General features: G+C 35.9%; 1 protein-coding gene across 29 annotated transcripts in view; it reads left to right on the top strand.

The window, feature by feature from the left end:
- The window catches only part of LOC111594130 (twitchin), a 57,170-nt gene that overhangs the window by 15,493 nt on the left and 16,101 nt on the right, over window positions 1–25,576 (top strand). For 12 of the 29 annotated variants that reach the window (XM_030223952.1, XM_030223951.1, XM_030223934.1 and 9 more), the window contains 21 exons: window positions 19–57; window positions 555–728; window positions 2,751–2,978; window positions 4,261–4,434; window positions 5,828–5,863; window positions 7,094–7,126; window positions 7,976–8,014; window positions 9,269–9,416; window positions 9,935–10,308; window positions 10,877–10,954; window positions 12,093–12,218; window positions 12,485–13,184; window positions 13,264–13,617; window positions 14,332–16,044; window positions 18,664–19,563; window positions 19,629–20,392; window positions 20,500–20,635; window positions 20,893–21,783; window positions 21,849–24,515; window positions 24,821–25,102; window positions 25,250–25,549. In XM_030223952.1, coding sequence (XP_030079812.1) covers window positions 19–57; window positions 555–728; window positions 2,751–2,978; window positions 4,261–4,434; window positions 5,828–5,863; window positions 7,094–7,126; window positions 7,976–8,014; window positions 9,269–9,416; window positions 9,935–10,308; window positions 10,877–10,954; window positions 12,093–12,218; window positions 12,485–13,184; window positions 13,264–13,617; window positions 14,332–16,044; window positions 18,664–19,563; window positions 19,629–20,392; window positions 20,500–20,635; window positions 20,893–21,783; window positions 21,849–24,515; window positions 24,821–25,102; window positions 25,250–25,549 — 10,156 coding nt within the window. Of the gene's footprint in view, window positions 1–18; window positions 58–554; window positions 729–2,750; window positions 2,979–3,796; window positions 3,971–4,260; window positions 4,435–5,827; window positions 5,864–7,093; window positions 7,127–7,975; window positions 8,015–9,268; window positions 9,417–9,934; window positions 10,309–10,876; window positions 10,955–12,092; window positions 12,219–12,484; window positions 13,185–13,263; window positions 13,618–14,331; window positions 16,045–18,663; window positions 19,564–19,628; window positions 20,393–20,499; window positions 20,636–20,892; window positions 21,784–21,848; window positions 24,516–24,820; window positions 25,103–25,249; window positions 25,550–25,576 lie in introns of those variants that run through there. The other 17 variants (XM_030223958.1, XM_030223956.1, XM_030223950.1 and 14 more) reach the window with 15 other exon arrangements.

Raw genomic sequence — 25,576 nt, 5'->3', positions numbered from 1 at the left:
CATACATTCGCTAAACAGAAAGATAAACCAAAATCAGGAGATGATAAAACGGAGGAGGTAAGTGCAAATACATTTCGTTAACATTCGGCGAATCATCTATACGCTTTACATATATTAATAGTCTCGTGTAGTAATTTCTTGTGTTTTGCAATCCAATTTTTCATACTTTATGTTTAGCAGCAGGGTTCGAAGTTTAAATTACTACAAACCAATTATGTAACCAGATTTCTCAGAAAAATACATATAATTTGTAGTAAAATTTCATTTATAATTTGCATAAAAGAAATGATTTGAATTACATCACTGGAAAAACATGCTTATATGCATAATGAATAACCATCTTTTTCATCTAAATAACACTGTTGCCAGCTATTCAGAGATATGAAAAGTATATAATAATACCTTGAGAATTAGTGAAATTATTTATCTGTGAGGTTGACAAATGTGTCTAGTATTACAACAAAAATTATAAATAAGCAATAAAGTTCAACTGGGCCAACTAACTCTGAACGCAAAAAAAATAAAAAACTAAATTAAAATCAAAATCCTCTCAGGCTGTGAAACCATCTTTGATGGATAAAATAAAGCAACGACGTCGTTCCTCAGTCAGACCCTTGATGACCAAGGAACCCATACAAAACGAGTCGTTCCTCGGTGTAGTTTTGAAACCCGTAATAAAGGATGCTAAAGAACAGGTTGCACCCCAACAAGCCAAGCAATTACATAAGGTAAAACGAAGCTCTGAGTCAAAGTGGCGAATCTTTTCAATAAAGTATACTTTTCTATCTGTCTTTCAAATTCTATCTTAAATAGCCTCAAGAATTTCTTTTTCTTACTCTTTATATTATTTACTAACTTCAATTTCTTTCCCTGTTTCTATTTTATTCAATTCAGTTGAAAAAATATATTAATTTGTTCGATGATCTCACTTATATAATCTCATTTTGCCATTTCCATTTGAAACCTTATACCCTGATATATACCCTGATACCATTGAAAATGGGAAATCAGGGTATAATGGTTTTGTGCAAGTATATGTAACAGGCAGAAGAAGGCGTGGCAGACCCCATAAAGAAGATATATTCTTGATCAGGATGACAAGCCGAGTCGATTGAGCCCTGTCTGTCTGTCTGTCCATCCCTCTGTCCGTATGTGTGAGCGCGTCGGTCGATCTCAGCATCTTTAAGCGCTAGAGACTTGAAATTTATTTTTTTGTAGGTCCGTGTATAGCACGCGCAAATCAAGTTTGTTTCATTTTTATTTAATTATTCGTATTTCATTTTTGTCGAATAAAAACATGATCAAAATGCTGTTAATAGATTATATCTCGTAGAGCGTAAAAATGTTGTATTTAGTTTTATGTATATTTTTAGCAATTTGGTTTTTGTAAGATTTTGGAGACCGTTTCCAAATTTCCCCAAATTCTTAAAATTTAAGTTTAGTTGGAAATGAGGCCAATTTGTGCAGGCGTTTGCACCTCTACCAAGCCAATAGAAAAATATAGATCATATACTGAACATTTCATTAAAATCCATTAAGCAAAACAGAAGTTATTAAACAAAACGTTTGGCCAATCAGCAGCGCCAAGCGCACGCATTTTTCCTATGCGTGTGTACACATACATTCAAATACGTGTATTCTTTTCTATTCGAAGAATCGAAATTGCGATTGAATACTGCTTGAATTATTAGCTGCTACTCAAGTTCAAATTTGCAACTTTTATTGCAAGCGGTGCAGTAGCTGCAATGGTAGAGGTGGCGCTCGTAATCAGTTAGTCCCTGGGTTCGAGACCCGCGACGATCAGACATGTTTTATTGATTTATTTATTTTTCTAATTATGAAGTGGCGGTGTTGGTAGAGTTCGTGCGCGTTGCGTAACAATTGTGGGTTCGAATCCTGGTGTCGTACTGTCGATTTTTATTTTTTTTTTTTTTTTTGAATACTTGATACGGAATATAATAAAAAACTCAGATAGGACTGGGATCCGGGTATCTCCTAGTCGGGCACCCCGACTAAGGCTTTTTTACTTTTTTAATTATGAAGTGGCGGTGTTAGTACAGCTGATGCGCGTTGCGTAGAAGTTGTGGGTTCGAATATTGGTGTCGTAATGTCGATTTTTATTGGTTTTTTTTTTTTACTCGATAGAAATGCAGGTAAGACTGGGATCAGGGTATCCCTAGTCGGGCACCTCGACTAGAGCTTTCTTACTTGTTTTTCTCTATCTTTGGGGCTATATCGATTAACTTTCTATATTGTTCACTGAGATGCGAATGAGCATGTGAAAGTTAAATATGGATTTATCTTTCTCTCATTTCCTTTGTAGTCTTTTCCTTTAGTGTCTTTTGGTCTTTCTCTGCTCCATTCTTTTGCTCTTTTACTCCATGTATAATTTTTTGAAAACTGTTCTGAAGCTTTACTATTTACTGTCTTTCTCTTTATCTATTCTCTACCTAATTCACTCTCTCACTATGTCCTGATATTTTCCTTCCTTATTTTTGCCTACTCTTTTCATTCTCTATTTGAATAAAATCTATTAGAAAATTGACACTATGATAATTTATACTAGTCAATAAGAACTTCTTTAATCTACATAATCAAGCCTTCTATTTTTTTCACGTGCAATCCGTGAATATATATAATTCTTTGCTATCGCTTAATCCTATATCGCTGGCCGCATAAAATTGAATAATTGCCATTCGTGAAACGGTATTTACTCACCTGTTCAAAAAAACTCTATTCGCTTGGTAAAGGCAAATGCAACGGAAGAGTTTAATCCCACAAAAGCATCCAAGGCTCAAATATCTGAGCTGAAAAAACCAGAAGTCATAGCAACCATTGTAGATGATTATGAGCGGCCACAGTTAGAAAAATATCAGCGTTTCGATTTTGAGAAACCCACACCTGAGAAGTCCACTCCTGTTGTTAATATCCCGGACCAAGACCCTCCAGAAGTCAAACTAACAGCCATAAATCCAAAGGTAAATCCAATATGAGTGCTCATTGTAATAAAATTATGAAACTAAAATCTATTAAATTGCCAGTATAGTAGATATAATATATGTATCATATACGACCAATATAGAATACAGAATATAGAATACATACGCATCTATGTATTCGTTCAGGATAGCTCACTGGGAACTTATTTTTTATTTTTACACATTGAATATGAAAACTTAGGGTACAAAATGTGGACAGAAGAATGCTGGGCAGAACCCATAAAGTATGTATGTTTTTGACAGATTTTAATATTCAGTTTTCAGATTATATTTATATATGTATATGTTTATATATACATTAATATTTGCTCTATGCATTAAAATGTATTTTATGAGCAGCAAATTTAATATTTTTTATGTCGGTATAGTAAATAGATTCTTTACTATTATATATACATATATACACATATATACCTACAATCAAATATATAAAAATATTTATTTATAATTTCTATTTTACTATGCAGTACAGAAACTATTTACATAAGAAATATGTGCATACGAGATTGAGTGAATATAGTGTTCAGGCTGGTTTCTTTCGTTTCGTTTTTCAATTTGTGTAATATACACAAATATGAATGTATATTTATATGATCATATATATATATATATATATATATATTTTATACTATATATAAAAATTGTATTTATATTTTTATATTTTAATGTGGTGAAATCTTTTGTGAAAAATATATAAACATATACCACACAAACATAACATATACACCCATCCAAATGTTTGATATTTGTGTCCTCTTGTCGTTCGTGACAAACGGTCTAAATTTTATCACATTTTATCGCGTGTCAACGAAAAATCAAATACACCAAATTCCAACTTCAAATACAAATGCAATGCATTTGTAAAATAATCTTGCTACTTCACCATATCATAGTCGATTAAGTATACAGAATACGAAAAGGATTACTCTCTATCAAGAATGTCAACCACCATTAAAGTGACTGTAATTGCGGTGCGTATTATAAATGGGGCTGTGTCCAGCAATCACACAATTTATTTATAGATCGAACTAGATATATCAAATCACATCATATACAACATATATAATAATGTAAATATGTAAATAATATATCTATATATTTAAAACACGTTTAAAACTTGTTATTTACGAATTCAAGTATATAAAGATTGAGCTGTTCCGCAGGAATGAAGGCCCAGTATTTCATTAATAATTTTTAATTTTCATATGTTTTAAGGTTTTTATTTGTTTATTAACATTCATTAACAATTTATTGTGCTTAGGATGACAAGCCTAAGGTACCTAAGATGCAACCTCCAGCACCTGGTGAGCCACCGAAGATCGAGGTGATACGAGAAAAACGTCCGTCCCTAGCACCAGAACCACCCAGCCGACGCGGCTCTCTAGTTCCCCCAGCGGACACGGGTCGCCGACCATCGCTTATTATTAATGACGAGGTAATTAATTGCTCCCCATATAATAGGTAGCAAAAAGCAAAAGTTTCCAAAAACAATGATCCAATAAGTGGTTTATCCTCTCTTAAGTATTTTATATTTCTCAGATAATAATTTAGTTGAATAATTTATAATATGATTATTGCTTCATATTATAATTTCATGGGAGATTAGCAATATCAAATTGAAATATTTATTTAACGCTTAGTTTTAAATTTACAAAAATAGTGCTCATGTGCCCATAATGCTTTTCATGTACATTCTTTCCTAATTATGGAATATTTTCACGGTAGACCTTGCTTACTTTAGAATTCCCATTTAAACGGCTTGTGTGTAAATACTCCATACACATTTGAACTAGGTTTAAAGTCATTCTACATTTAACAAATCTTCTTCTTTGTCAATAAAATGGCTAGTTTTTTTATATATATCTTAAAGCCGGATCAGACCGTGCGACCGTTTTTAAGCGTTACTTAAGTTGAGATTCAGATTGGTGAATTATTCAACCATCGTTTTACCGCGTTTTTTTATCATTCAAATAAGTTCTGATCCGTTAGAATTAAATATATATACTGTAATAATTGCTTGTTGTTTATAATATTTTTTTATTTTGTGATCATTGAAAAAGTGTTGCAATTTTACAATTTTGTTTTCTATTTTAGCTACATTCTCTTTTGAGTAGTAGTAGTAGTTCCAGTAGTACTGGATGAAATCATCAAGTTTCATTCAATCAATGAAGTGCTTAGTAAATATATATAGATATATATATTTTTAAATATTGCATCTGTGTTTGAATATTAAATGATTTTTTTGTTAAATATAGAAAAAACTATATATATTTGAAGCATTTATATGCACAATATATTAAGAGACTATGTGTATGAAAAGTGTGGCTAGGATTTTGTAGTGACCGATAGATATATATATAGTCGACTGTTTATAGTGACGCGTTTTATAAACAGTGAAACGTTCTTATCCTATCTGTATGAGTAATTGAGTGTATTGTCCTTAATTGATTGACTGATTGTATGTAATATCGATTTATTTTCTTAAATATATATTTTATTCATGTTATTTGTTACGAGTAAATGTAAATAATACGTATTGTTAATCACACATATATATTTCCTATGTCCCCTTTTTTATGTACCATGTATGAACACTGTCCTCTTAACAACTACAACAACAACACCTGAACAACATACACTATTTACTACCATTTGATTGTGCCCACTTCTGAACGCAACGCGACCGAACAATGTCAAATAAATACTCCAAATACCATCTCCACCGCCCTCAATCAACCCACAACCACAATCACACACGCACATCCACACCTGCACGCACATATATGTATATGTATATGCCATCCAACAAATACAAACAAATTCCCCAGAAGAAACTCCGCCCCGGCGAAGTCATGGATACACGGGTAAGACATTCCAAATATGCTAAAACCGTACAATATACAGAATTTTGTATGCTTTTGAGTTATATACGTATGTATTAGAAAACATATATATATTAAATATATGTTTAATAACATATATATGTATATAAGTTAAGGTATAAAAATGTGTATGATTTGATATATATATATATATATATATATATATATATATATATATATATATTTCAATATGTGGTAGATGATATCTGAAATGATATCCAAAATCTGTAACATGATACCTAGAGACTTCTACTATAATTTATTACGAACGAATTAAAGTCATTCTGTTTTTTTTTATATATATACATAGTACACACTAAATGTATGAATGACTTTCTCCTTGTCTACCCATTTTAGAGTGCTAATAATAGTACACTCGTGAGTTCGTATAGAATACATTTGCACACATTTGAGTATATAATTTTCATATAGGAGACATCTTTTTACCAAAGAATCGCATCTACAATTGTAATTATGCATGCACATAATATTTGGTTTATGTGCGATAAATAAAAGAACATTATAGATATTAGCATTTAGAGAAAGAGGGAAGAAACGCTGAAGCTGCAGACGTTTTCAAAAGAAATGACGTCAAGGATACTAAATAAATATATTTGGCATTGTGAAGAACAAATATTTGCATAAGTATTCATAAATATAACATATATACATGTTTGTATGTAAGACGATTAGATCGAAGTGAACGGCTGCAATAAATATGTAAGTGTGTAATATGTATTTAGATAGATAAAATCGCATCATGGTCGGGGCATCTCGATTCAAAAGATTCAACTCGTGCTGAATGAAACCCATTCAGTTGTGTCTGCCTCGAGCGAAAAGCTAAATATATAGTCGGGTGCAGTTCAGTCGCGTAATATTCGAGTTGCTTAATTTTAGAAAATAGTTAATTACTACGCAAGGTCTGTCGAGAGCAGTACGCATATGTATATATAAGTTAGACTACAAAATATATATTCTTTCCGTACATGAAATTATTCTTGCGGCAATCTTCATGCAACAATTTAAATTGATCAAACCAGTGCCTCAATCCAAATACATTTCTTCATACGCATCAGCAAACACATATATATAAAGATTATATACCCAGATCAGAATGAAGGCCTTTTACGAACTAAGCAAACTAACTAATAATTTGAAATGCAAATGTATGTTGTCCAGCGTTTTTAATTTTATTTAAACCCAATATTACAGTTGTTGAGGCCAGGCGAGGTTGGTGAAGGACAGGTGAGAGTTAGTTGTGTTTGTCGATTCATTCGTAGTGTTTGGTTACATTTCTCTTAACAAAAAAACGTTTGTTCTGAGATTGTTCGGATTATTTCAACTTCTCAAAAACCGCACCACAATTGAAAACATTATACATCACTTGCATATGACTTGCGAGCTCGAAAATTTGTATACCAGACAGAATACAAACAGTACTACTATCACATATCATATCATCTATCAAATCTTACATATATTATTAAGTAATAACAAAAACTCACCTATCTATTTAGATATTCTTAAATAAATGCTCAAAATGTTTTTAAATATGAATAATTAGATCCAATCTAATCTTATCTTTTCCGAAATATAATACATTTTGTCAGAAAGTGGGCTTTACGACTAATATACTATATTCTGTGAATGCTCGCGACGAACTAAGTAAAACACAAATTTTATTTTGATCAACAATAATTTATTAGATTTTGTACTCTTCTTTAAAACTTACCAAACTTTTAGTGTGTCTGCCGTTATTCTAATAATGTGTAGTTCGATATCTGTATATGATTTTTTGATTTGATTTAATAAATAAAGCAGTAGATACATATTTCATTGGCCTCGTCTACAAATAAAAAGTTTTAGCTGAAAACAGAAGAGGTTTTTAAAATGAACAGAGGATAACATTTTTAGCTGATATTATCTTTTATTAGGAAAAATAAAAATAGTTACGCATATGATGAGATATATTCTTACGGCTTCAAATGACAAATTATTTGGCCTCATTAAAAGTAGTGCATGAATATATACTCACAGTAATAATTTTTTATTACCATCGGGCATTTAAATTTATCCTTTTTTTGATCTCGATAGCAACAACAGCGACCCGGCGAAATGGGCGATGCGAAACAGGTCTTTAATTACGATCGAACGATCACATATTTATATTCAATTTTTTTACGCTTGAGTTCTTGTTGGTGACTGATTTGAAAAAGACTGATATGTAAAAAAGTTGCAGTCGGACTTAGCCGACTGCACAATACTCGTTCACAGCATTATATTTTTCAATTCAAAATGTATGTTTTTTAATTGTTTACAACTTCAAGGACCCAAAAGAACCAAGGACCCTGAGGTATAACTTTTTCTAATTCTTTGTGTCTTATGCTATTCTGAGTATTCAAACTCACAAATTTAAAAATTTTAGTTTCAATAAATATAATTATTCGAATTCGTGGACGAGTATTAAAAAGCATTTGAAAGTATTATGAAAAGCGTAAATAACATTTAAGATATATATTTGTAAATATAGAACCAACAAATTACAAATACCAAAACGATATATGTACATATATATATATATACATGTGTATACAAACAACTATATATATGTATATCATATTAAATTATATTATATATATATTGATTTGTATAGTGTATATATTTAAATTTAGTAGCGATTGACGCAAAATGTTGAACACTCCAAATGTAAATAATACATTCATAAATATTTCTATGTTTTGGGAGCTCGGGGAGTGAATACTTAATGGAAATTTAATGATATTAAGGCGAATGAACACTGCGGAACTTAGTTAGCTGCAGTTACATAGACGCAGCACAAAAGATTTGTAATTAAAAACACAAACACTGTTTGATTAACTTAGAGTAATTGATATGTTAACATCAGTAATTAATAAAGTACATTCCACATTTCTACTAATGCTCATTCACTCTTGACTTAACCTTAACTCTTAATTTTAACCATTCATCAATATTTTTGAATTTGTAGTCGCGTTTAGTTGCCACATATTCATATTATCAAAGTCACTTCGAATGTGTCTCTGGTACAGTATTTATTATTTAATGATCAGTAATACTATGGATGTTGAAGTTCAGTTTAGTAGTTGACATTCCTTAAAACCTTTCTTCCGCAGTATGCGTTTTAATAATTTGCGTTTGTATATAATCCGTATCTTAGACGAGTGAATAACAATGTGTTCACAATTTGAATCTGCAAATGTACTTACAAAAAACAGCTCTTATCCATGTGAAAAGAAACTTATGTATTAACTATCTACATCTTTGTCTATGTTTATATTTATTTTGTCGTGTTGTGTCAAACAATTTTGTTGATCGTCCCCATAATCGTCGTAAATTACACCACCAAAGCGGAGACGTCCCTCAATTGACGTGCGTAGACCTAGCGTTCAGGACTTGGAAGATCTTATCAATAAGCCATCCACGCCATTGCGCGATGTCGGCGACGGTGGTCCACCATCAATTACTGATGTCCAGGAGTCCTACTCAGTGGTCGAAGGTATGTGTCCCTATTACCCAATTAAATATATGTATGTATAAATATGTATGTGTCTGTGTACTGCAGTCTTTTTTGATGATATGGTTCGTATTATTGTTATTCTGTATCTGTGTCTGTATCTGAATCTGTCACTAGATCAGTATCTGTATTTGTATCTGTAAACACAATGTAAATTTGATTGATGCCTACATCTGTCTGTCTGTCTGTCGTACGACCGCAGTGGTGCAAGAAACTTACAATCTTAAAGATTCGATTCCTATTTTTTATTATAAATAAAAATCAATATTGACCCAAGACAATTAATAAACTCTGCACTTAATTCTGCATCTATTGCAAGTAGTTTATTTCGAATAGTAATTGAAACAGCAATTTTTTGCAGGGTACAGGCTATCTCTTAGTCGCACCCTCCCAACTGGAGCACTCTCACTTGATATCATTATGAAGTCGCGTGACTAACCAATAATACATTGTGTATACATACTTCTTGTGTTCTTTGTACCCTTTACCCACATTTGTAGACTCGACGGCCTACCTTACTGTGACCATCGAGGGAAATCCTGCCCCCACTTTCAAATTCTACAAAGGAGTTAGTGAGATTCTTGAAGGTGGTCGCTACAAGTTCCTTACAGATGGACAATCAAATTCAATCACATTGTGCATGCGAAAGTGCAAGCCCAATGATGAGGGCAAATATAAGGTTGTCGTGTCGAATATACACGGCGAGGACTCGGCCGAAATGCAGTTATATGTCTCCGATTCCAGCGGCATGGATTTCCGTGCTATGTTAAAGAAACGTCGTTATCAAAAATGGGACAAAGAAGAACAAGACCCCAATTGGGGCGATCTTAAAGAAACTGAAAAGCCATTGCCGGCTTTAAAGAAAGTCGAAAGGGTAAGAAGCAGGTTGTTCTCGGCTTACTATCATTTGCTTAACCACTTACTTATAGAGCTCTCTATACTGTGGTGATAATATCCTTCTAAAGTTGACTGAGCAATATAATCACATAGCATGCTTGGCCATTTCACTGTTATGTATTTAACTGCAGGCCAACTAATTGCCTGTCAGTCTAAGATCTTTCGTTATTCTCTTATACAAACGATTTAGAAATTTTGTGTATATTTCTATTTCGTAGCAATTTTCATTTAGGAAGCTTCACTTCGCACCATTTCTCATTCATAATGTTTCTGAAAACTTCCATATCAAGTAGCAAACAAAAAAAGGTAGCTTAACGCATTTAGGTGAAATTATGACAAAAGATAGAGAAAATATACTTGTATAAGGGCATATAGTCAAATGGAAAATTATTTTTTCCAACCGATTCACAATATCAATTAAAAAGTTATGGTTAATATATGCCCGAAATGAATTTCAAAATCAATTGATAAAGTTATAAGTATATATTTGATCTATATCTGATCTTTATGAACATGTGTGTATATGTATGTGTAATGCAACACAGGCGCCAACACTACGTAGACCATCCCTAGCTGAGCTGATCCCCGATTGGCCGACGTTGCATCCGTTTCGCCGTGAGGAGGTGTGCTTTACTTCTGAGTTATTTACTTATAATACTTATAACAAAAATACAATAATTTACATTTTTATGTACAAAATAGTTTTACAGTCCAAGGCAAAAGCTTGTTTTTTGGCGATTTGGATTGATGCCGTTTTTTCCTTTTTCTTTCAAATTGTACAAGCTCAGATCGATTTAGTATTCAATGATTCCGAATGTATTTATATGGAATTGAATGGAATGCGATATCCTTAAAATCTACTTATTCTTCTCTCTCGTAGAGCATTTGATAGGGAATTTGAATTTTGTTATTACCTATACATATGGCGCTATATTCTATAACATAAAGACAATACAATGTATGTCTATTTTGACAAAGATTCACACACATACAATATTTTGATCATATATAATTGTCAATCAATCATGATTTCCATTATGTTTTCAACAATTTGCTGTCAGTTATCTTGATTATCTATATAACTCAGAATTCGATATACGAAATTACTCCAATGGGTATTATTATTTTTTTGTCCAATATATGCAGATTCACTAATATTCATTTTGCAAATTAAATTAACAATCCACAAGTAATACTGTACTTTATTTTAAAGATCATATCAAATTAAATAAGTATATATATATTTATATATATATATATCTTCACTCATAAATCGGGTTCATTTTCATGTGATTATTCATATGTGATTGAGCACGATAATTTACGCAATACGCAAAAAATAAAATATTAGTAAAGGTACTTTCTTATTAAAAATTGCAATGCTTTGCTTACAAACTATATCAAAAGAGATATTGTTTTTTGGGATCTTTGTTTTCTTTTCACTATTTTTTATTTAAATAGTTTTAGTTTTTTCTAATTTTTGTTTTGCATTAATTATTATTATTTTAATTGGTACCAGTACCTTCTAATTACTATAATAATAGCACAAATACTGCTGTGACAAAAATTTAGCTAAAGCTTGGCTAATCTGGATGTCAACATATTTGTACTATTATTATTAATTTATAAATTGAATTTTCTACTAAGTAATCGTATATCAAATTTATTGTCGTTTGACGTCTTTACCCATTTTTGACAACGCAAAAAAAAACAATATAAAACTTATCAACAACAACAACAAAAACAACGTGATTATAACAGAAGGTAGAATCATTCCTTAGTCCATTGATCGACCAGTTCGCCAAGGAAGGCAAGGATAAAAAGGTTGTATTTGAGGCCAGATTCAGCAAACCTAATTGCAAGCCCAAATGGTTATTCCGCAAGGATGTAAGTATGAACTTAAAATAATAATAACAATAACAATAAAATTAATGATAATAAATTAAAAAGAACTACATTTTGCTGTTACTCGGAAAGTATCTTGAACCTTTTTGAAAAAACTATAATAAATATGTAAACATTAATCTGTTAACAACAGATTTATCTTCTTGATTGGAGGTGTTAAAGAATACAAATTAGAAGAACAGCAACCATTACAACAAATGTTTGAATTAAAAATCATATATTAATATATTATTTAAACCCTTTAATAGGAGGTGTTTACAGGCAGTAAATTCAAATTCAAGCAAGAAAATGATACATATCAATTGATCATAACCGGACCTAAGGTGGAAGACACGGGAAAATACACAATTGAGATCGGAGGTGTCTCCAGTACGGCATTCCTCAATGTCGAGGAAGCTGATCCCACATATACATTTACAAAGCCCCTTAAAAAGAAACTAGAAGGCTTTACCGAACATGAGACCACACTAGAGTGTGCCGTTAGCAGTAGCATGGCGAATGTTCACTGGTTTAAGGACAATAAGAAGATTGAATCGGATGATCCACGTTTCTTGATCTCCAAAGATATAAATGGTAATCTAAAGCTAATTATCAAGGAGTCCCTATTGGAGGACAGCGGTCAATACAGGTGTCAATTGGACAAGCAGCCAGATAAAACTGAAACGGCATTAAAGATAGTCGAGTATCCATATAAATTTGTGAAAGTCCTCAAATCACAGCAATGCATTGAGAAGGACACCGTCACTTTATCCTGCGAAATCGATGATGCCCAAGGCGAAGTTCAGTGGTTCCGCAACAACGAGGAAATCAAACCAGACAAGCGAATGCAAGTCATCAAGGAAGGTCGCAAACGCAAACTGGTAATCAAGGATTGTAAGGTAACTGATGCTGGTCAATTCAAGTGTACGACAAACGCTGATAAGACTGAGGCAGAGATTATTATAAATTGTAAGTGAGAAGCTTGAAAAGTCCGCAGACAAATACACACTTGATATTCGATCAACTGATCTAATGAGTTCCATTGCAGATCAAAACCGTTTCAACAAGAAACTTAAGGACACCGATGCTGTTGAGCGAGAGAAACTTGTGTTGGATGTCGAATTACAGGACCAGACAGCTCCTTGCGACTGGAAATTCAATGGCGAACCAATAGTGCCAAATGAGCGTATTGAAATTAAAAACTTAGGCGGTGGCAAGCACCAGCTTGTTTTTAACAATCTAGAGCTAACCGATGCAGGTGAAATCACCTGTGAGTCTGGTCAGCTCAACTCAACGTGCAATCTATCTGTGCGCCAGGGCGAGAGCAGGCCCAATATTGACTGTCGGGATGAGTTTGCTGGACCAATAAGTGCGCCTGTTATTGTTGAGGTACCATTCAAAGGTAAGTCAAATTAATTCATCAAATCAATACTAACAATCAAATTGATTATAGTATAAATAGATAAGGATAAAGGCAACCTTTTTAGCCAAGCGGCTGATGTATATATAGTCTTTACCAAATCCCAAAAGGGCTTCTTACACAAAACTCAAATTTCAACTAAAATTCTCATCCAAATATGTAAGAAAAGCAAACTAAAATTGGTTATCTCTATTCGAATCAGGTCGAGTAGTGAGTAGTAGGGACGTGAAATAATGATATATTGAAAGGAAATATATAAGAGTTTTCATTCAAATAACCTTAACAATGCAAATATTACGCAAATTTCTCTATGGAGGTGCATATGTATCTATTTTATTATCATTTTCAGTAGTCATTTTCTTTATAGTTTCCAAGAGTCTTTGTACGCGGAGTAACATGGCTAAGCTTAAACATTGTACCCCTCCCTCTTTTAATAATTTTTTTTCCAAAAATCTAACGTATGCTTCTTAAATATCTACTGTCAGATAAAGTCTAAGTTAATAACATGACAAATATAGTTATACAGTCTTTACAGTCCACACAAATGCCATCTGCTATGAGCTAGTCTTTTTAAAATATATTAAGATAATTATTCTTATTGTAATTGTTGAACCTAATAAATAAAAGAAAATATTAATTTTCTTTTCCCAAATCAATCAATAACAATATAAATTAAATTTATATATTTATACATAGTTAGCGGTACTAAGCAATCTCCAGTTGAGGCAAAATTAATTAAGGACGGAAAACCTTTGCCTGTCAAAGATGTTGAGGTTGCGGTAACGGATGATAAGGTCACATTTAAGTTAAAGAAACCATCCAGAGACCTATCAGGACCATATCAGATCAAAATTTCAAATGGTCAAGGCGAAGACACAAAAGATGTTAACATTATTTGCCAAGACGTTCCACAACCGCCACTCGATGTTGATGTAACCGATGTTTTCCAAACATCGTGTGTGGTTAACTTTAAGCCCCCGGCAGATAATGGCGGTACTCCTATTTTAAAATATATTATCGAGCGTCAAGACTTGAGCAAAAAACAAGGCTGGGAGCCTGTCGCTGAGGTTCTACCAAGTGAACCTTGTCAAAAGAAGATCGATGACTTAGTGCCAAAGAAGCAGTACAGATTTCGTATACGTGCTGTAAACAAAATTGGTCCATCTGATCCGGCTACATTTAAGAACTCAATACTAGCAAAAGATCCGTGGGATGAGCCGGGCAAACCCAAAGCCGTTGACCTTACAGATTGGGACAGAGATCACGCTGACCTTAAATGGGAGGCACCAGATAGTGATGGTGGCGATCCGATTATCTCTTATATTATTGAATATAAAGAGAAATTCTCAAATGATTGGGTTCCCGGAAAAGAAGTGCCGGGAGATGCCAGGGTCGGCACCGTTGATAAGCTCAAAGAGGGCCAACAGTACGAATTTAGAGTCCGTGCTGTTAATCGGGCAGGTCCTGGCGAGCCTAGCGACAAGACTAAAGCCATTATTGCCAAATGCCGCTTTGTTAAACCATTCCTTGTTGGTGATGGTCTTAAAAATATAACTGTAAAGAAGGGACAGACCGTACGCTACGATATTAAATACGACGGTGAACCAGAGCCAGCGGCTAGTTGGCTTAAGTCCAATGAGCCTCTTAAGTTTGACAATCAGCGCATCTGTCTGGAGCAACTAGAGCGGAACTCATCGATTACTATCAAAAAGTCTGTACGCAAAGATACTGGCAAATATAAGCTAGTTTTGACCAATAGTTCGGGTACTATTGAGTCTGAAGCCCAAGTTATTGTATTGGATCGTCCACTTGCACCGGGTGGGCCATTTGAGCCGGAAGAGGTTCGAGCTCACCGCATTAAAATGAAATGGAGACGACCCGAAGATGATGGTGGCTGTGAAATCACGGGCTATGCACTCGAACGCATGGACGAAGAGACTGGCCGTTGGATACCAGCTGGAGAAGTTGGTCCCGGCGAAACCTCGTTTGACTTTAAGGGTTTGACACCAAATAAAAAATATAAGTTCCGTGTGAAAGCTATAAACAAAGAGGGTGAATCAGAACCACTAGAAACAACTGATGCAATTCTTGCTAAGAATCCCTATGATCCGCCAAGTCCACCCAGCCAACCCGTTATTGATGATTATGATAACAAAAGTGTCTCGCTTAAATGGAAACGACCACCATCTGATGGTGGACGTCCTATTACTCATTATATCGTTGAAATTAAGGATAAATTTTCACCAACATGGAGTGAAGTTGCCAAAACCGAAGATCCAACACCCGAATGCAAAGTGGACGGGCTAAAGGAAAAAATGGTATATCAGTTCCGAGTGCGGGCAGTCAACAAGGCTGGCCCATCTGAACCGTCTCAGCCCACAGACAATCATCTTTGCAAGCATAAGAACCGTAAGTTATCTAACTTATTCTTGTTTTTTAGTTTTATTGCATAATCCATAATCTGTATAAAGCATATTAAATTAATTTGATTTTGGCTTAACATACATTCAATGCATATGTATACAAATAATTCTTTCAGAATGACATTCATACAACATTGAACAACACGACAAGCTTTATATCAGTGACATTAGTACTTACATTGTTATGTAACTAAATTAAACAAAGATGCAATCCGTCGCATTTATTTATTGAAAATCTTTACTACAAAACTCAAGAAAATATATATATATATATTTCGATCAATCTTAGCTATAAGATTTAGAACATAGAATGAACATTAGAATGGGCGTAGATATTTGTAATATAAATTTTGTCTTTCGGTGGTCCTCAATACGAGTATGTGACTACACTTGACTGTGGTGTTGTTCAGTTATGTAATAATCTTTACTCCTTTGAGCTATTGCACTAGTCGTTGAGTGCGTAGACGGCATGCTTAGAATCCTCAAACAGTAGCAGTTTCTGGTTTCTCCTCTTAATGCTGTTTGTGTCGCCCTCTGTGTAACATTTCAATTTTTCTATGCTTACCAGAGTTTTCTGGGACGTCCAGGCACATCGTTGGTTATGCGTTTATTACCTTGTTGGTTGATAATCCACCTATATTGCCGAAGGCAATGCATCCAAGTGTAAAATTTTTCCCAGTGTATTGTTGATTTTCTTCAATTTTTTCCAACATTATTAAATCGACACCAATAACAGCATCAAAATGACTGAGCTCGTTAAAATGTGAGTTTGTTAGCTCGCAACCCATCCAATCCTTATTGACATTCATGTCAATTTTCTTAATCGGTAGAGCTCTCTGAAGTTTTGGCCTGGGTTTGATTGTTAAGCAAACGCTATTTTTAAGAATTTCCACATTTTGAGAAATTCCTTGAAATCTAAACGTTGCGTTTGATTCGGCGCAGTTTTAACTATTGTGCGGCTTCTTCAGATAATAAAATTTTTTGCAAGCCTCCATCGATAAGAGCCCTTAGATGCTCGTATTTTTCAGACTTATTTTTAAACTGGATAAACGTAGTCGCCAGCAACGTATTCTACCCTTTACTTTCATTTAGACAGTTGCTGCTGATAGTCTCTTTATTATTTCCATCCTCGTGAAGCAAATTGTGTGCTTTGCATTGATGGCAAGAGAAATTCTTTTTGCAATCTTTAATGGGTACAGACATATTTATTCACTAACTCCTTGCGCTTTTTAACAGGTTCAGCTCTAAATCTCTGACACCTGGTTATCTCATGTCCAGTCCATTGGCAAAAACGGCATATTCTGTAGCGCGTTGTCTTTGCTTTTATCGACGTATGGACGGAACTCTTTTCCACTGAGTCTATTGAGTTAAACAGTTGCTTAATAAACTTCAGCACATTGTCGAAGGACTGTATTTCTGTAGCCTTCTTTACATGCTGATAGTAAGGTTGTAGGACTTCCGTAGAGAATCGTCGCAACAGAATATGAGTTTCATTAAAAAAATGACCTTTTTCTTTAAAGATGAAAATGCATTCTGTTGCTGTGTCCAAGAACTGCGGATTCTGCCTCGGAGAATAGTTCGAAGAACGTTGGCCACTCTTTGGGCCATCCATTAAAGTGAGGATGATCCACTTTCGGTAGCTCTGGAAAGTCTTCTTTTTCTTGTTGGTATGCTGATATTGCATTCCAGCTCATATTTTGCCTCTAAATCCGTGAGCGTTGACTGAACTTTGTTCCACAGGAAAATCAACTTGCCTTTATAGTCAAGGATTTCTTCTTGGCTACTGAGCTCTAGATTGGCATACACTTCTTGCATGTGTTGAATTACTTTTAGATCTGTTCTGTCCACAAGGTCTACCATCAAATCAATTGGGCTCGAGCTTCTTTGGAAAAGTATTATTTTCTGTTGCCTAAGTTGTACCTTGGATGTCTTTGGTTGGATGGATGCTGTTCGGTCGGTGTTTACGGCATAATCGGCAACTTCGACTTTCATCAGAGACTCTACAAAGCTCCTGATGTTTTCCATTATACCATTTTCTCCTTAAGATATCGCTGGTTGCCAATTTGTTTGCGATGCTCTGCCGGATCTTGTCATAAATCTCTGTTTGCTTTTTGAGTAACTCAAGAGTTTTGTCGACAGCATTTTGCTTGTGTAAATTTGTTCTTGATTTAATCTTTGGGCTGACCTGTTGGAAGTGTTTTTGTTTTAATCGTATTGTACTAGCTCCTAGTCGTTGAGTGCGCAGAGGGCATGTTTAGAATCCTCAAATATGTTGTATGTTAATGCTTGAACAAGTATATATTTCAAGTTCGATGTCTCCAGCTTCATAGTGCCCTCAATATTAACATCGGCAAAATAACTTACGTTGCTTACATGGTCACACTGACAGGCAGATGGACATAAACTAATATAAAACTTAAATTATTGCATTTAATAGCTAGCTCAAAAAACTATTTTACAGCATATCGCAAAAGACTTACTGCTACCGCTTTGATTATGTACGTATCTGCTTAAATTAGAAATGATCCTTTTCAATACAATGTGTGCTTGCAACTAACGTTCTTTCGGATTTGATTAATTCTTTGTATCGTATATAATTTATTAGTCAAGCCGCAAATTGATAGATCGACATTCAAACGCGTCACAATCAAAAGTGGACGTACTCACAAATGGTCGGTTGACATTACCGGGGAGCCGGTACCCGAGGTACATTGGAGTTGGCGGGACGACGTTCCACTGACAACTGGGGATCGCATTAATATCGATAATATTGATTATCACACGGACTTTGTTTTAACGAATGCCAAGCGCAAAGACAGCGGTTTTTACACATTGAAGGCAGAAAATCGGAATGGTGTTGATCGCGAGACCGTTGAATTAGTTGTTCTTGGTAGGCCAAGTTCTCCGAAAGGACCTCTTGCTGTCAGCGACGTCACAGCAACTGGATGCAAGTTACAATGGAAAAAACCTGAAGATGATGGCGGCGTACCGATCAAGGAATATGTAGTTGAGAAAATGGATACAGCAACTGGCAAATGGATCAGGGTTGGACGATCTCCAGGCGAAAAAGAACCACCTACTTTTGATGTTACAGGTTTGAATCCCGGCTCTGAGTATATGTTCCGGGTGTCAGCTGTAAATGAGGAGGGCGAATCCGAGCCACTGACGACGCTCGTTAGTGTTGTTGCCAAGGATCCCTTCGATGAGCCCAATAAACCAGGAACTCCTGAAGTTACCGACTATGACAATCAGAGTATTAGCTTAAAATGGACACCGCCCAATCATGATGGTGGAGCTCCAATACAAAAATATATTATTGAAATGAAGGATAAGAATAAGCCAGAGTGGGAAAAGGTTCTCGAAACCCCTGGCGATCAATTAGAAACAACGGTTGCCGGTCTCCAAGAATATGGTGAATATCAGTTCCGTGTCATTGCAGTCAATAAAGCTGGTCTATCGCCACCATCAGACGCGAGCGTTTCACAAATCGCCAAGTACAAAAAATGTAAGTATCTAGAAAAATAACAAGTCGCAATTATTTACAATATGTTAAAAATTTTCATTCAACAGTGAAACCTCGTATTGATAGAACCAATTTGAAGCCATTGCTTATTCGGGCTGGAAAGCCAATTAAGTATGATGTGAATGTACGTGGCGAACCTATTCCTACTATAATATGGTATCAAAACGATAAGGAACTGAAGCCTGCGGACTTGCCAAGCAATTGCGAGATTCAAAATATTCCGCACAATACGAAAATTTCAATTATTGACACTGTGAGAAAGCATACGGGCACATATAAAATACGAGCTGTCAATGAGCATGGAGAAGATGAAGCAACCGTTGAAGTTAACGTTTTAGCACCTCCTGGTAAACCGAAGGGTCCCCTAGCTGTCAAAGATATTACCAAAGACAGTTGCAAATTAAAATGGCAAAAGCCTGAAGATGACGGTGGTAAGCCGATTACGGCTTACCAAGTCGAAAAATTCGATAAGAAACAAGGTCGCTGGGTACCTGTCGGTCGTACCTCTGGCAATGATACCGAATTTGATGTCAAGGGCCTTCAGGAAGGCCATGAGTATCAGTTTCGGGTTAAGGCCATTAATGAGGAAGGTGAATCTGAACCTTTGGAGACCGATAGCAGCATATTAGCAAAGAATCCCTATGATTCTGCCAGTAAGCCAGGTACACCAAAGATCGATGATTACAATGAACACTTGGTCAAGCTAAAATGGGAGCCACCTAAGGATGATGGCGGTGCGCCAATCACTGGCTATATTATTGAGAAAAAGGATAAGTTTTCACCCATATGGGATGAAGTTCTTACTACTAATGTAAGTATTTCTATTAGACACTGTGTGCATATTCTGTGTTTAATTCATTAATTAAAGTTATAAATATAAAGTTATGCCTAATTAAATCCTTTACCCGCCATATATAGTCACCTACACCTGAGGCAACAGTCGATGGCCTTACCGAAGGAAACGTGTATCAATTCCGTGTTCGCGCTATCAACAAGGCTGGCCCCAGTGAGCCAAGCGACGCAACAGAGCCTCACTTGGCGAAACCGAGAAACCGTAAGAACTCATCATAAATTTTTTGGCATCAAATTTAGAATGGAAAGTGGGAAAATAATTCGCTTATTTGTTATTGTATTATTATTAATAATATTATTTTAGTTGCTTTTTATTTCATTTCTGGTACGTATACGCTTATGCTTGTTTTTATGTTAAGCCAAACATTGATTTAATTTTTTAATATTTCAACAATTGTCCATATTATATTAAGCATGCGAAACGAATCTAAACTAATACAAAATACAATACAATTTTAGTAAAGCCATTTATAAATCGCGAGAAAATGAAGCCTGTCAAGGTACGAGCTGGTCAAACGGTTAAGTTTGATGTAGATGTTAAAGGTGAGCCAGCCCCCACTCTATCATGGTTCTACAAGGATAAGGAAGTAACACCTAGTGGACAATTCCGTTTGGATAACGAGGACTACAACACAAAACTCACATTATTGGATAGTTCACGAAAGGATACTGGAGTTTATAAGCTGAGGGCTGAGAATATTAATGGTGTTGATGAAGCTGAAGTCGAAGTCATTATATTGGACAAGCCAGCTAGGCCCGAAGGACCCTTGGATGTCTCGGATATACATAAGGAAGGCTGCAAACTGAAATGGAAGAAGCCCAAAGATGATGGCGGAGTGCCTCTATCAGGTTATGCCGTTGAAAAAATGGATACAGCAACTGGTAAATGGGTCCCTGTGGGAACTGTTGATCCTGAAAAGACAGAACTTGATGTGAAAAACTTGGATCCCAATCATCGTTATCAGTTCAGAGTTAAAGCCATTAATGAAGAAGGTGAATCGGAACCTCTTGAAACGGATTCGGCCATTACTGCTAAGAATCCATTCGATGTATCTGCACCTCCTGGACTACCAGAACTTGAGGATTGGGACGAGCACCATGTTAAACTGAAATGGGAACCACCAATCCGCGATGGAGGTTCTCCCATTACAAATTATATTATTGAAGTTATGGACAAAGATTCTGGAGAGTTCGTTAAAGCAGCAGAAACAGAAGGACCACTTTGCAAGGGAGTTGTTAAAAAACTGGAAGAGGGTCAGCAATACAAATTCCGCGTTCGCGCTGTAAACAAAGCTGGTCCCTCTGAGCCATCAGAACAAACTAATTGGCATACTGCCAAGCCGCGCTTCCGTAGGTTTTTTTATAAATTATATTTATCATATTGATATTGATTTATTGTTTTCTATTCTAAACAGTGAAACCACATATTGACAGAACAAACTTAAAACCTGTTATTGTAAAGGCAGGCTTATCCATCAGCTTGGACATTAATATAAAAGGTGAACCAGCTCCGAAAGTGGAATGGCTGTTTAATGACTTACCTGTGCTCAGTGATGAAGAAGGTATTAAAATTGACAATGTTGATTATAATACAAAATTCTTTGTTATGAGAGCCAAACGTCCCCAAAGTGGCAAATATACCATTAAGGCAACAAATGAAGTTGGCGAAGACATCGCTGAATTGGATGTGACCGTACTGGGCAAACCAGGTAAACCCAAGGGTCCCTTGCAAGTTAATGATATTACCAAACACAGCTGTAAGCTGAAGTGGGAAAAGCCTGATGACGATGGTGGCGCTCAAATTGACTATTATGAAATAGAAAAACTGGATCCACATACCGGGCAATGGCTACCATGCGGGAAGAGTTCCGAGCCTGAAGCTAAGGTAATCGGCTTGCACGAAGGAAAACCCTATAAGTTCCGTGTGCGCGCTGTCAATAAAGAGGGCGAATCTGAAGATTTGGAATCAGATAAGCCAATTATTGCTAAGAATCCATTTGATGAGCCAGATAAACCAGGTCGACCGGAGCCAACCAATTGGGATAAGGACTTTGTCGACTTAGCTTGGGATCCACCCAAAAACGATGGGGGCGCCTCTATTCAAAAATACATAATTCAAATGCGTGACAAGTCAGGTCGCGCCTGGGTAGATGCCGGTACAGTTCCTGGTGACAAGACCAAGGGCACTGTATCCGCTGTTGAAGAAGGACACGAATACGAATTCCGCATTGTCGCTGTTAATAAAGCAGGACCAAGTGAGCCTAGTGATGTTTCCAAATGTGTTGTGGCAAAGCCGCGTTTTTTGAAACCACACATTGATCGCAAGAACCTACAAAAGAAAGTTATGCGCAGTGATCAAATGTTGCACATGGATGCAGCTGTCAAGGCCGAGCCTCCAGCTAAAATAATTTGGACCTACAATGGAGCCGAAATAAAAAACAACGACAAAATTAAGATTGAAAATGAAGATTACAAAACAACTTTTATCATGCCCAAAGTGAAACGTAACGATAAAGGTATTTACATAGTTACAGCTAAAAATGATTCTGGTGTGGACACCGTTGAAGTCGAACTTGAGGTACTATGCAAACCAAGCAAGCCGAAGGGTCCATTGGCCGTCTCTGATGTGACAGCTGAGAGCGTACATTTGAAATGGGATAAGCCCGATGATGATGGAGGCGAGCCCATTGAGCATTACGTTGTTGAGCGTATGGATACAGAAACAGGTCGGTGGGTACCTGTCCTAACAACTAAAACGCCGGAAGCAGACGTAACTGGCCTAACTGAAGGAAAAGAATACCTGTTCCGTGTTAAGGCTGTTAATGCTGAAGGTGAATCGGAGCCTTTAGTAACTGATATTCCGGTTACTGCCAAGAACCCGTATGATGCCGCAGATACACCCGGTAAGCCACAAATAGTCGATTGGTCGGCGAATCACGCAGATCTTAAGTGGCGGGCACCCGATGACGATGGTGGTGCACCAGTCACAGGATATATTGTCGAAAAGAAAGACAATAACACTGGAAAATGGCAGAAAGTTATGGAATCAAATACACCCGATTGCAAGGCTCGTGTTAACGATTTAATTGAAGGAACTAAGTACCAATTCCGTGTCAAAGCAGTTAATAAAGCTGGTCAAAGTAAGCCATCGGAGCCATCTGACCAAATGATTGCTAAAGATCGATTTGCAGCACCCAAAATCGATAGAACAAATATTAAGGATATCACCATCAAAGCCGGCCAACATATACGCTACGACATTAAAATTTCTGGCGAACCACCACCATCCAAGACATGGTTCCATAACAAAGCTCGTATCGAAAATGATGACTACAACATCGATATGGAATCGTATCGCACCAAGCTGGCCGTGCCATTTGCAAAACGATTACATACTGGTAAATACACCATTAAGGCCGAAAATGAGTCCGGCCATGATGAAGCATCATTTGAAGTGGCCGTTCTCGATAAGCCAGCATCACCAGAGGGTCCACTGCGTGTAACGGATATTCACAAAGAGGGATGCAAACTGAAATGGAATCCACCTCTAGACGATGGTGGACTGCCTATAGAACACTATGTTGTTGAGAAACTGGACGTGGAATCGGGACGGTGGGTGCCCTCTGGACGTTTCAAAGAACCATTCGCTGAACTGAATAACCTAGAGCCTGGTCATGAATATAAGTTCCGGGTATTAGCTGTAAATACAGAAGGCGAATCGGAACCATTATCCGGAGAGCAATCTATAATTGCAAAGAATCCATTTGATGAGCCCGGTAAGCCAGGAACTCCGGAGCCTGTTGATTGGGACAAGGATCATGTGGATTTGGTATGGCGGCCACCTCACAATGACGGCGGCTCCCCAATTACTGGCTATGTGGTGGAAAAACGTGAAAAAGGCACAGATAAATGGATCAAGGGAGCTGAAATATCTGCTCCGGCATTTGGCGAAGAATGCAAAGCTTCTGTGCCAAATCTTGACGAAAACTGCGAATATGAGTTCAGAGTAAAAGCTATTAATGCAGCGGGTCCTGGAGAGCCATCAGATGCTAGCAAATCTGTCATCACGAAACCAAGAAAGTGTAAGTAATCCATTGGCATAGTCTACAAGTTCCTACATCCGATATTTGTTCGCACAGAGAGCTAAATATAAATGATTAATTTCATAATGAAATCTATTTTTATTAATACATTATTCTGTTTTAAAACATCTTAAGTAAAGTTTAAGAATAATTTACCTTTTTGTAAATAGACTAAAGCTATATTTACCTTCGCCATTTCAAAATGATTTCTTTCAATTACCAGAAATATGTTTTTATTTCATTAGACTTACATTACACTCCATCTAAAATCTGTTATTATTTTACACTTTGTCTTCTTTATACAGTGGCACCAAAGATCGATCGCAAAAATATACGCACATACAATATTAAGGCTGGAGAGCCGATTTTCCTAGACATCAATGTCAGCGGTGAGCCAGCTCCAGAAATAAGCTGGACTCAAAACGGCAAAAGCGTTTATCCCACATCCGCAAGCCACATAGAAACAGTTCCCTACAATACAAAATATATCAATAGTAGGCCAGAGAGAAAAGACACTGGACTTTATAAAATTGCCGCCCATAACCTTTATGGTCAAGATCAAGTCGAATTCCAGATAAACATTATAAGTAAGTACATATTTTTATGGGCTTACATACTTTACATACTTTTTAAATCAGTTTGAAGTTACCGGTCAGTCAATATCTATCCGATACAACTTCTATAATTAATCAAATATAGTATTATACTTACATTGGATATACAAACCCTTGCAGCTAAGCCTGGCAAGCCGGAAGGCCCGCTAGAAGTATCCGATATTCACAAAGACGGATGCAAGCTTAAGTGGAAAAAACCAAAAGATGATGGAGGGGAGCCTATTGATAGTTATTTGGTCGAAAAGTTCGATCCCGATACAGGCGTTTGGTTACCTGTTGGCAAGAGTGATGTACCAGAAATGACTGTTGATGGCCTAATACCCGGTCATGAGTATAAGTTCCGCGTAAAGGCTGTGAATAAGGAAGGCGAATCTGAGCCACTGGAAACATTGGGTTCAATAATCGCCAAAGATCCATTCAGTAAGTTTTAATTAATATTATTTCATC

Source organism: Drosophila hydei, unplaced genomic scaffold (genome assembly GCF_003285905.1).
Source record: "Drosophila hydei strain 15085-1641.00,03,60 unplaced genomic scaffold, DhydRS2 tig00000330-arrow-arrow-pilon, whole genome shotgun sequence".
In the NCBI taxonomy this organism is placed as follows: Eukaryota; Metazoa; Arthropoda; class Insecta; order Diptera; family Drosophilidae; genus Drosophila; species Drosophila hydei.
Note: the sequence above shows the minus strand (reverse complement) of the source record. Positions and strands in the feature narration are given on the sequence as shown.